General features: G+C 41.5%; 1 protein-coding gene across 1 annotated transcript in view; it reads left to right on the plus strand.

Annotated features, from left to right (window-relative positions):
- The first annotated feature begins 8,421 nt into the window (after positions 1-8,421).
- ADCY1 (adenylate cyclase 1) overlaps positions 8,422-13,312 on the plus strand; it is a 262,521-nt gene continuing 257,630 nt past the window's right edge. The window contains exon 1 of the mRNA XM_019535907.1: positions 8,422-8,427. Within this exon, the coding sequence (XP_019391452.1) occupies positions 8,422-8,427 (6 nt within the window). The remainder of the gene's footprint in view (positions 8,428-13,312) is intronic.

Here is a 13,312-nt window from a genome sequence, read left to right on the forward strand (position 1 = left end):
GCCAGGCATGCAAAAGTCTATAAGCCCAATAAAATCAAATGGAAAAGTTCCTGTTGACTTCAGAGAGCTTTGAATTAGTCCCTATATGAGTAACTTTTCAATATTAAAACGGAAAAACAATGATTAAAATTGGTATAAATTGCTCATACACTGTGAGGCAAGAAGGGTCAGGACTCTGGAAAATGAAGTCCTCTTTCTACATAGTAGACAAAGTGAATGCAACAGACGTGCTTAAGTAATTGTGGACAGAGCAGAGGAAGCCTTGATGGAAAATAGAGTTCTGTTTCCCCTCCCTGCCTGCCCTCCCTCAGCTTTAATAGCCACTAACATCATTTATGCTTCCCCCCATCATGTCCTCAAGCCTGACCTAAAAGGAAGGGTTAGTTAATTCTCCATTCTTATTATGGTTTATCCCATGCTGATTATAGCTCTGGCATCCTGAGAGCATTGCCTGATGTGAAGGGTTTAGTGATACAGACAACTGTCTGCTGGACTAAACCCACTAAACTCATTTCTCTTAAGGTGCCAAACATCCACCAGATATGAACTGTTTTTGAATGCCACTGACTACAGTTGGATATGGACCAGAGCCTGTTCCCAGCCTGAGTCATCTAATTTCTTTGTGGCAGTTTTGCAAAGTCACAGCAATTGCACTTTAAAGCTGATTTTAGGTTGCTTAGAGCAGTATAAATGATTAAAGCTGAATGGAAGATTCCCTTTTGATATCAACAACAATTTCATTCAAAGTGAAAAGAGCAGATGGATCCAATATACACTTAACAAAATTCCAGAACCGAATAAGAAAATTATCTCCAACCCTCCAGCAGAGATCAGGCTTGGAGCTCTCCAAACTTCCAGCAGAGATCCTTGTTGAAATATTTGATTATGTTTACTGTTTTGGTTTTTGGGGGGCAAGGGGAGAGAGGAAGGGGGTTATTTTTAGTTTTAATATTCCTGCCTTCTCTTGACTCTGTTTAACTTCTTGATATTGTATTTCTGGAAAAATGGATCAGAATCCTTTAGGAAAAGTAATCACCCTTTGGTGTCATCAGATGTCTTTGAAGCAATCTTATGTTTGACCTTTCTCCCACTTAATTGGAATACTTAAACAGCCAGGGCTACTAGCACTGTCCTACTAATCAGGATTAGAAAAATAAAAGCAGCACTTAACCTTGTTTAGAAAAGTGACATATATTTCAGACTAAGTGAAAAGACCCAGTTTACAAGAGATGCGTTAGAGCTTGTAGATATTCCATACAGTTAAAAGTATTAATTGCAATTTATGTATCTCTGTGTTGTAAAGGTCTACCAGTCTTGGGGAGCTCTATTATATTGGCATATTTTCCATACTTGTTACAGATGAGGAATAACCAGTGGTGTCCATCATCAGCATTTAAAATCTTTACCTCCTCTCTTTCAAAATATGTATTGTGATTCATTTTACAAAGTTGCAAAAGTTAGATGCTTAATTCATATTTTGGCATTGAAAGAAATGAGCATATTGTCACCTTTGACTTGATACTGACTTGGACAGTATTAATCCACATAGTCGTGACAGTCAAACAGGAAGATAAAATCTAAATATTTTGAGAATTGCCATTGTGTATACTCTGTATGGCTTTAAGGACACGTACCAGATTCAATTTTAGTAAGATAAGGTATTCCTTACCTTAATAAACAGGTCTATTTTTTTTCAAGATGCCAGTTTATCTGTTTTCTTGTAAGAAAGGATTAAGATATTTTCCTCTCCTGAATTCAAAATGAAAGCTGATTTACTGAATCACATGTACTGGACATCATACAGGACAATTGGTGTTTTAGGGGCAGTGTTTGTGTGTGCTTAGCTAAAAAGACTTGTGCTTTCTCTGCTCCTTTTAAGGATAACAACATGTATTTCCTTTATTCTGACATGCACACAAGCACAGACAGAGTGTAAGAAGGAAAGAAGAATGAGACAAGAATTAAGTTGCCTCACTAAGCTGCACTTCCAGTTCGTTTATTTATAGTAACAATGGGGACATTAGCTAAATAGCGTTAAGTGGATTTATGCAAATTGTTTAGGGCGCAAGGGGGAACAAAAAAGACAAGAGAATAAACATAGCATTAAAATCCAATGGAAGGCTGTCTTAATATAGGGCAATGAACTGATGATGGCAACAGCAAATGCAACACAGCATAAAATAGGCTTTTTTTTCCCTATAATATAAGCAGAGCAGCGTTTCAGCGTCAAGTGAGAGGGTAGCTCCATCATGAGGATTTAAACTCAAAATAGAACCAGTAACATATGTGCAGCTAATTTGACCTAATTAGTTGCTACCAGTTGCAAGAATTACATGATGAATCTCATTACCCAGGTTATATATAAGACAGATTTTCAGCCATTGGCAAAGATCAAACACAGTATCAGTTTATTATCGGATACACTCAAGGTCTGGGTACTCTGTCTAGTATCTTCCATCTCAAACTTATTTTTCTGTTTGAAAAGCAGCATTAGGAGTTTTTCTTTAAAAGTCTCACCACTGTATGCTAGTACCTCAGTTTTGTTTGAGCTGCAAAGGATCAGAATGATAGGTGACTGAATGTCAGTAGTAATTAGCATGGGATCTCCTGACTGGTTGTGTTCTGCTGTCTGTTCAAAATTATTATTGACTTTGCAACTTTTAATAAGAAACACCATAATATTGCAATAAAAGACAGACACTTTTTTTTCTCTGTGGGGGTTGAACTATAAGATTTTTTTTGTTTGGTTAAATGTTGCTTTTTTCCCCCCTTCTGAGGTTCATAGAGAGAGTGTACTTTTCATACTTTGACAGGAAACTCCCCAATGAAAACATGCACCCACTAGGGACCTACTCTTCTAATCCTTGCCAAGCAACACTCCCCGATGAAAATCAGTAAGGGATTTCACCTGACTCAGGAGTTGAGGATGGAGTCCCAGGTCTGGTATTTGAGCTGGTTGATTATTTGGCAGAATTGATAAAGAACATGCTATGACCAAAGGTAATATTGTGCAGCAGATCATGCCCAGAAAAATACCAAGAAATAAGCCATGAGAAAAGGAAAATATATATGTGAGAAGAAAATTTAAATAACTGAAACAATAATTTACATTATTCTCAAATGAGTCAGTAACTCACTTACAAAGCTTTCTTTTTACTAGTAATACACAGAAATAATAATTTGAGAAGAATCAGATTTAGAAATAAGCATGCTACACAAATTCCAGGCAGTCAAAATAGGGGTATAGTAGTTCTTCTTGATATGCTGATTGCTTCCTAAAAAGGTTCTGTGTAACAGAATGGATAAGAAATGATACCAGGAATATATCCAGAAAATAAGGTATCCTTCAGTCTTCATTTTTACTTATCTCATGGCCTTTTTCAGAAATTCCTTGTTGTTTGAATCAATTTTCAAATTATTAGGTCAAGCAATCGTACTCCATGCTTCAACCTGCAAATAAAATGCTTCAGATCAGGCAACTGCAGCCAACAAGATCAACTCTAGTTCCAAATTTAGCGTCAGACACTCCTCTTGGAAAATAGTAACACAGAAACAAAACAGAAAGATTCAGATACTATATCCCCTGTAAGAGAAGTTTGCTGCTTAGGGTACAGATAGAGCATCTAGAGTCTGATCCACCTGAACACCATAGTAAACCTTTTTGCTTTCATGGCATAGGATCAGGCCTACAGAATACCATAAAATATTATTAGTTTCTTATGATTTCATATTTTGCTAAAGTCTTCAATTATGAATTGCAGGATAAAGTTGAAAAGAAGGAGTACAAAAACATTTTTGTATTGGTCATAACTTATATATAATATTAACATTGAGATTTTAATGATGTCATGGTGAGTTGATTGCCCACATATTTAGAAATGGACATCAGGTCACCTAGGTAGCTTTGGAAATCTTATCTCAAGCAGAGTCAGTCATCAGGCTGTTCTTTTTTATTGAAGGCAGCTGAAAAAGCCATGAAAAATGGACAATTTTTGTGTGAATATTATGTGTGTCTGTGTAGATGTTTGTTTTTTCTTGTGGACCACTTGCTGTGGAGTTGCATCAAAAAGTGTTGTTAAAGAAACCAATCAGAAACTGCTCAAGAGTACTAGAGATAAGAATCAATCTCAGAACATCCTCAAACTTTCTTAGGCTCAGCCCTAGTCATAGACAGTCTTGCCAAGGCTGAAAATTGTGGGATCAAAATCTCTCTTGAACAATCTGCTGTGCAGAAAGAGCAGGAGAAACAGGGGTTTCCTACTGCTGACGGCTGGGACAGACATTCTGAAGGAGAATCGGTGATCTGGAGTGAGCACTCTTAACCTGGTGCTACCTGCTCTCTTTCAGACCAAAACTGTGTCATAACTACCTATTGGCTTGAGGGGAATATCAAGAGTACGTAAGACATCATGTGTGTAGCCCCGTCCATGTCTTGAATCCATTTTTCTGAGGGCTGCATACCTCTTGCCAGATAAAATCTTTATTTAATTTTAAAGAAGCTGTTTCTGTGTTGCTGCTTTCCATCCACAGATCTCACAAGTGCCAAACATATTGGACCTACTGGAGATCATGAAAAGTAAGGGAACATAATCCACAGACACAAGCAGAAGCCCAGGCTAGTCACTTGATAGGGGGACAGGAAAAAACAGCCTCCGGAGGGGCAGAGTACCAAGAGCTGTGACAGGAATGAAGGAAGAAATGGGGGAGGCGAATAAGTCAGTCAAATCAAATAATTGATTAAGGGGATTCTTCATGAAAACAGCACCAAGCATCTGGTGTTTTTTCTACTTAGCAGCCATTAGGTATCTGTAATTTTTAAATGGGCAAATCAATTTAAGAGGTAAATTCAAACCAAAATGGAAGTATTTGATTCCAAATGTTTCTGCTGGTATCTGCTCTCTCTACCTGAAAAGTTGGTACTGTTAGTGAGATTCCTGTGGAATGAATGACGAATGGAAGAATGGTTCATATGGATCCCTGTGAGCTTCATCACAATAATATTGTAACACCCTTACTAGAATCTAATTAGTTTTTGTTTCTTTAAATATCGATGTGAGCAAATGAGTTCCCACTCCACTGAAAACAAAATCTACAGGTGTTGTGCAAAAACAAACGTACTACTTTCCTGGATATTTAGAAATCAGAACCGATGTCGGGGGGCGGGAAGCAGATAATGCTCAGCTAAATCTTTATCTTTAGGTTTAGCTGTTCATAGAGTTTCCTGCAGGACCTCCTTGTTTTTGTGTTCCTCTTATCAGAAAGTCCCACTCATCCCTCTGATATCCTGTTTGGGTTAACAAGCTGCACCTGCCATAATGAATCAGCAGACAATTTCCACAGCTTTATGCAAAGATATGCTTGATTTCAGAGGGGGTCAGGAGAAGAGGCTGGCTTAGGGTGCCAGTTCATGACATCCTGTTTCAATGGACCAGACTAATTAGAGATACAAGATAAAGCTCTTTGCAGTTCTAACTGAGGCCATACCCTGGCAAAAATTCTATTGATGCCAAACTTTGATCAGTAAAGTGGAAATCATATTTTGTAAATAGATTTATATTTCTTCAACATCCAGCTCACACTCCTCAATTGTTTCTTTTTCCTTGACCTTGAATTTTTCATTGGATTTCCAACAGGTTTTTACTTCATATTTACCCTTAATTTATACTGAAAAGATCTGTTTTGTAAAGAATGTCCCTTTAAAAGAGGAAAATCCCTTATTTTACTTTTAAAAACCCCCAAAACACCCAAATAACAGTTACTGAGGGGCAAACAGATAACTGTTACGCTAAGTGCATTCCCATTACATCTTGCTTGTGTCCCCGAAAAAAGCATTAATAGGTGGGTGGGTCCTTTCCATTTTTTGTTACTTAGTCTTAAGGCTAAGTTGAAGTTGTGTAAGTAGATGTATTAATGGTTTTTCAGGAACTCAAGCAGCGTAGAATAGGATTGTACTGAGATGCCAAAATACCACTTTAGATACCTAATAGGTTGAATAGCATCTGAATTTTGCTTAGAATTTTGACATGCTTGGGGGAATTATAAAGGATGGTCATAAGAGTTAAGAAAATAAATAGGATATATGTGCAAGTTTATTAAAAATAGTTATCCGGAAAAAAATATGTAAAGGATTCTAGTATTCTGAGTCCTGAAACACAGCTAATTTACTGCTTGCTTTTTTCAGCAGTGATTTCAATTTCTAAATATCTGTATATGCCTGAAAGAAAAGCTTCAGTTTACAGTGGGTATATAGATCTCCTAGCTCAGGCTGGACTCTCAGCCCTGTCAACTTGCCTTCCTAAGAAAAATCTGAGAAAACAAGATCAGTTTTGCAGCACAAAGTAAATAAATCTGGGTGCCAACTGCTCTTTCCTGTCAAAATTGCATTTGCTCCAGACATAGACTCTGATCACAAATGACAGGACATTGCTCAGGAAGAAGTAGATCCTATCCAGGGCCCAAACCACTTAGGCCATTATATGAAAATAAATAAATAAATAAAATTAAAAGGCAGCACCAATTTATGCTACTCAGAAATGAACTGGAAGCCAGTGCAGACTGCAGAGCATTGTTTGCAGTGCATTAAGCATCAAACAGGCAGCTGCCTTCTGCATCAGCTGAAGTTTGAGTGATCATAGGATGTAACCCTGTGTCAAGTGCAATTATGATGGGAGAAGAAATAAAATCAGCTCTTCAGATTCCTCATAAAAAACCGTGTATAAAGCAGGCTTGATTTATACTATTCCATGTCTTAGTAAAGATATTTTTAAAATCTGCTCTGTAATAGCTTATAGTACTAGTTGTACAGTACCATTTAAAAAAATGCTCTTTGCAGCTAGGAGAAATTCTAACCCATTTTTTCCCACACAAGGCAAATTGTTATATATTTATTAATAGTTCTATCAATTTAATCTTTGATGAGGGCAGCTATTTTGTCAAATGTAGACCATTTAATGATTGGTCATGATTTCAAACATTCTGTTATGGTTTTGGCCTCCATCCAAATGTTGATGTCTCATTCTTGAAGTCAAATGTATTCTAGTAGGGCGATGGATGATTATTTTTTAAGATTATGTGCCAGATTTTTAGATACATCCATTACATCTGGGTTTGCTGGCTCATATTGTGCAAATTGGGTACCTAGATACTCAGAGAAGATTGTTATTTGCCATTTAGTGTCATACAAGAGAGAAAAGGAATCAGAGACTCATTCACTTCTATTTGGCCTGCCCAGATTGCTTTCTTGTGCGAGTTAGAATAAGCAGGCACCACTGGAATTCTACTTCTGCCTTCCTTAGGGGAAGAGGAGCTGCAAGGAGTAGGTGAATCCTAGACTGATTCTTCTCTGTCAGAGCCTAAGCCATCTATATGAACTGAGGTGGTATGATAGAATGGAGGATGGAGAAATGCTGTATCATGCAAAGGCTTGCACAATATCCCTCTCCTTCCGCTTTCCATATGCAAGTGGAAATGAAATTATTACTTTTAGAATGACAGTCCTTTCCCTGGATTGTCTCAACCTGGACCTCAGAAAATGTGAATGTATGCACAGGTGCGTCTGTAGAATCTGTGGTTGACTGAACAATTCCAGACATCTATGCATCAACATCAACATTAAAAACCAGGCTTAAGGAGTCCTTCCCAGTTATAATGGAGACATTGCAAGCTTCCTCCTTCTCCCACCCTTTTTAATTTAAAATCCTATCCTTTCTTCAGCAATTTGATCCAACACGCTCCTTCTCTGTAGGTGGTTGTTTATAGCAGTCTAAGTATTATTTGCTTGTATTTCTGTAATTCTCAGGAATCCAAGTTACAGCTCCAGTCCCCATTTTGCAAGGTGCTGCACAAAATAAGAAAAAGGCAGTTTTATAACTGAAATACTTTGATAACCAATTAACCAAATAACTGAAACAGTTTGATTCCCTCAAATACAAATTTCAGCAGTCAGTTAAGTGCTCTTCATTTGAAGGAGCATTGATATATCTTCAAAATATATTACAATATATTTATAAAGAGTTACATTTCTTTAATCTTTGAAGAGTGCAGCTATTTAAGATCCATGTGTGGTACTGAGTATTGAGTTTAGTGGTGAGACCTTAAAAAAATATTAATGTCTTGTCTTTTAGATATGACAGGTTAAAGATGCTGTTGCTTTTTGTTCAGGGAAGGAGCTTACACAGATTCTTCCCCACAATGAGGGGAAGAAATCCCTTCCCCTATTGTAAGGCAGTGTAAGGAATGCCAGTTGCATACCCTCCTTTGTGCATGAGAGAGGACAGTTCAGTGTTTAGGCTACTAGCCTGTATCTTAAGAGATTGGCTTGGGTCTCTGTTCTGCCAGAGACCTCCTTTGTTAACTCCAACTCTGTCTTGGGTTCCTCATCTTTAAAGTGAAATAACAGCATTTTGCATTCATGAGAGCAGCATGAAGGTAAATCCCTTGCATGCAAAAATAATGGTGCCTTATATTAGATATCCACAGTGCATTCCAGATTGAAAAATGTTACAGAAACATGACCATGTTATAGTAACTTCCAGTCACTATTTGATCTAGAGGCTGGTACAAATTAATCCCCACATGTGTCAAAATAAAAGTTAGGCATGTATAAGGCTGGGGGTACTCGTGCCAGGACCACGTAGACTCTGTTATTTTTGTGAAATACTTAATCCTTTGTATAGCACCCAATACAACTGACAGAAAACATAAATGGAACCAAACCTTCAGATTCTTTATATACAAAGTTATTTGAAGCTACCCTGTTGTTTGAAGGTTTTCAATTTCTGCTTTCTGACTTACAGTACTAGAGTTACTATACAGTTTATGAAGAATGCACGTTGCAATTAAAATATTTTATTTCCAAATACATTTATTTCCTATGAGACAAATGACAATATACTTATAAAAAGTTAAGTTTCTTTAACCTTTGAAGAGTGCAGCTATTTTTGCAAATGTAGACTGTACAATAATTGTTCATGGTTGCAAATATCCTATTTTGTTTGTGCACTCGACCAAGGCCTTGATGTTCTGCTTTTTAATAGTTCATTGCTTGCCAAAATGACTTGTACTCTTGGCATATTTAGACAATTATATTGATTTCAAATATAGAACACTGTACATTATACATATGTGGATCTCTTCTTTGCTTTCTACTCGACTTCGGAATGTAAAACTGAAGGTGCCTCTTTGACCATCAAGTCTGGTCTTCTGCATTCGCAGGAATTTGTTAACCAGAAGAATTCACAAAATAGCCATTGCAGACACTCGCCTACAAATACAAGGAACAAAATCCAAAACATTCTCTAAAATACGTCACAGGTAAAAACCAGGAGTTATGAGGGTACTGCCAATGCCCTGTCATGAAAATGACAGTAGCTGGCCAATATATGTTTAGAGAATCTTAGGAAAAGGACCAAGCCCTTCACTGCAGAAGAAGAAACACTTCCCTTCCCACTTACTCCCAGAACTATTATGATGTATGCCAGTTTGACCTGAGGATAAACATCCCCCAACCCCATATTTGGTGATCAGAGGGAACTTGAGTGAAAAAAAAAAAGACCCTGTATCCAGCAACCTCTGGAGCCTCAGCAACTCAGACAGCCTTAGCTATCACTAACTTCCCAGTGCCACAGAGGAAGCAAAAAACCACCCCAGAACCACAAGCAGTAGTATTTGTGAAGGGGAAAAAAAAAATCCTTCCTGGTCCCAAATGGTTACAAGTAAAATCCATGAGGCACAGGATTAGTTAAATGCCTTTCATACTACAAGAATGCTTATAAAAATCATCAGAGACATTTTAAAAGACCTTTATATCGTGAAAAAATGTATACACAATTCTGCAAATAATATATATATACACCTGAAATCAAGGAAGCAAGGCAAACTCTCAGTCCTAAGGTTGGTCTTAAGGTCCACTGAAGTCAATGCTCACAATCAAAAGGTGCCTACTGTGCAATTAGTGCACATTAATAAACTCCGAAGTTTATTGCTCCGGAATTTTTTGCTCCTGGGTGAACCATATAAACATGTGCCCAGAAGCAATTGATGCTGGAGCAATCAGCTCCAGAGTTTATTCATGTGTAGCACATGGAGCCTGGTAGGTACAGCCCCATCTGGCAGGAGGTCTGAGGATCAGGCCTGCCAGCCTTCTGCTGCTCCAGCTCAATGTGCTGCAGAAGGGCTGGCTGGGGCATGAGGATGCTTGTGTGGGGCTAATTGGCAGGCAGCCCCTGAACTGAGCACCCTTGTACCCATGAATGGCATGTGCCCCTGGTGGCTGGTGGGGCACAGCACCAGGACTGGTGGGAGCATGGATGCGGTGAGCAGGGAGCTCCTGCAGATGCCGGCAATGCCGCTGGCAGCAGGGTGGCAAGTGCCAACCAGCAGGAATCATGGACCACACACAGACACTGCTGGTGGTGTTGGCATTGGGGTGGCGAGTGGTGACCACCTGTAGGTGTCGCTGACACTGTCGGCAGTGCCTTTTTGTAGACGAGCACTGCCACACCCAGGGTGTGCATGTGTACCCACGTGCATGCCCTACACATTGTCCCTGCTCATGCTCCAGTCAGCTGAGTCAGCATCTGCTGTGCAAGCAAAAACTCTGCAGCAGGGTAGTACTTGTATTTATAAATACTTTTATTTAGAAGTACTACCCTGTTACGGATTTTTTTTTATTTCTTGCACCCTAACAGGGGCTCATGTATAGATGCTGAGATGTTTACTGCAAAGCTAATTGATCAGCTCTGCAGTAAACATTTTGTGTAGACATGCCCAAGCGAGACTAGAATCAGGCTAGCAGGACTTAAATTTACCCATGATGTCAGGAGTTTCTTTGGGCTTTAGAAAGTACCTGTAGTATCTTTTACCAAACAACAAGAAAAACCTACTTATGGGCACAGCTGATAATGATTTCTTGAGCCCTCACTACATACTGCAGGTATCTGCAATTAACTGGTTAATTATGAATTACCTTGAGACCAGCTACAAGTGCCAAGTAGACATTGCATGCTAAAAAGCTCCAACCAGCTATCAAGTTAGACCTCGAAAATGTATATTAACTTGATAGCTGGTTGCTATCGAGCATTAATTTGCATGTGCAGCAGGGTGTTTATTCATTAACATGCTTGCCCGGTTATGTTCCTTACAAGGGTTGTTCCAAAACCCAGTGTAGGAAAAGGGAGTTTTTCCCTAGATTTTTGAGATTTGGATCAGGCTCCTACCTTCAGACTTAAATGCAGTGCTTACAGAAGTCAGTACTAGATTGTCAGGTGATACAATTGACCTCCTGAGGTCTCTTCCAACTCTAATTTTCTATGATTCTGTGAATATGATGCAATAACATTGTGCCTGTACTAAAAGTGGGAAAAAATTAAAAAGCCATAGAAAACCACAGCTTTGTTCCTTGAGTTATGAGGACTGTGAGTCCTGAGTGGGACTCAGCACTAAGTCTGCTCTGTGTGGGATGGTAAATAAGTCCCATTGCAGGAATAACTTTCTAGGCAGCGACGGATTTATTCTGGGAGATAGAAGTGCCGACAGCCATGCATTTTGCCTTTTTAGATGATATGCTGGAATTGTTCGTTCCTCTTTAGTTATCCCCTAGTCAATTTTTTAGAAGCCAAAACTAGATTCTACAAGTCTTACATGTATCTGTCTCATCTGTATCCATTCAACCTGTCAGTCTTCATGGCTAGGTGTTTCATGTAACAAAAAAATCAACAACAAAAAAAGCAAGCAAGCAAGCAGCCGTGAAATGAAATGCAATCTTCTCTGAGGCTGCCATGGAAATGGGGTTGGGGAGAGATTAATAGAAGGGTAAAGATTTGGCCCTAGACACAGTGGCAATGTGTAGGGGGTGCACGTGCACCCTCTGGCAGCAGTGTTCCCCACTTAGGCAATGGCGGGGGGGCAGTTGAGAGCACTGGTGCCTCCCCAAGAGGGCTGCCCTTGGGGTGGCCGTGCCAGAAGTGATCCCCATGGCGGATCATGCCAACTGGGGGTGCAGGGTCAATTATGCTGACCCAGAAGTGCCAACAGCGCACCCAGAATGCCACCCCCACTCAGCATGATCAGCCATGCAGTCAGTGTGATTGGCTGCAGGAGACCCCCCTTCCCAGTCATTGACTAGCCACTGGAGGGGCAAGTGTCCCCCTGACTCAGGCTGGACACTCAATGCAGAATTCAGGCACTCTCTTCTCCTGAAGGGTGTGCATCAGGAGCTGAGGGAACGCCTGTTCACCAGAGCGCCCCAAGGGATGACAAGGTCCAATAGTCACAAACTCCTCCGAGACCGTTTCAGACTAAACATAAAACTTCTTTACTCTCCGAGCCCCCAAGGCCTGAAATAGACTCCCTCCAAATGTGGTGCAAGCACCTACTCTGGACTCTTTTAAGAGACATTTCGACGTTTATCTTGCTGGGAGCCTTTGACCCCAGTTGACTTCCTGCCCCTGGGGCAAGGGCTGGACTCGATGATCTTCCAAGGTCCCTTCCAGCCCTCACGTCTGTGAATCTATGAAGGAATCGCCATTCCTGGGACCTTTAAAAGAGCAATGAGATGGCTCGCTCAGGGCCAAACGGATTTCCAAGCAGCTGAGTCGGGGACCACCCCGCTCGGAGATGCGCTTCTGCGGTGCCTTCCAGCCCAGCCTTCCTATGATGGCAGGTGGTGGTCTCTGCATAAGCGGGTCCCACACAACGGTGGTGCTTGGCTGGCTTTCCCCGCTGTCAAACGGAAGGCGGGCTCGTTCCCGTCCCGTACGAGGGTCGGAAAGGCTTTAGCCCCGGACCCTGCGGGGGGCGAGGAGAGGCCGCCGAGGCGGGGCGCGAGGGCAGGGGCCTCAACCCGGGGCTGCCTCCGGGGCAGCCCGCTCCCTGGGGGGCCGGGCGAGATGTGCCCGGCTTCCCGAGCGGGCCAGCGCGCAGGCGCAGGTCATTCCCGCGCCCCAGTGCAATGCTCTCGGACGTAGGCAGGGGGATCACCCTCGCCTTTCTCCTCCTCCTCCTCCTCCTCCCCCCCACCTGCCCGGCCCGCTCCGCGAGCGGCATGCCCCCGGCTCCGGCTGCTGCGCCCGGGCGCCGCGGAGCCGGAGCTGCCTGTTGATCGCGCCTGGCGAGGCGAGGCGAGGCTGCGCCGGCCGCCCACCGCGGCGGCTCCCGGCTGGCGGTGCCCGTCCATGAGCGCGGGGGCAGCGCGGGGGCCGCCAGGAGGAGCCCGCCTGGCCCGGGGTTTATGAATGGCCCTGGCATGGAGGAAAGAGCGGTCCCGAAAGTCAAGAGCAAGAGGAGGAAGCGCGGCTGCCGCGGCGCCGGCGGC

The sequence above is a fragment of the Crocodylus porosus genome, unplaced genomic scaffold (assembly GCF_001723895.1).
Source record: "Crocodylus porosus isolate Cpor-Errol unplaced genomic scaffold, CroPor_comp1, whole genome shotgun sequence".
Taxonomy (NCBI): domain Eukaryota; kingdom Metazoa; phylum Chordata; order Crocodylia; family Crocodylidae; genus Crocodylus; species Crocodylus porosus.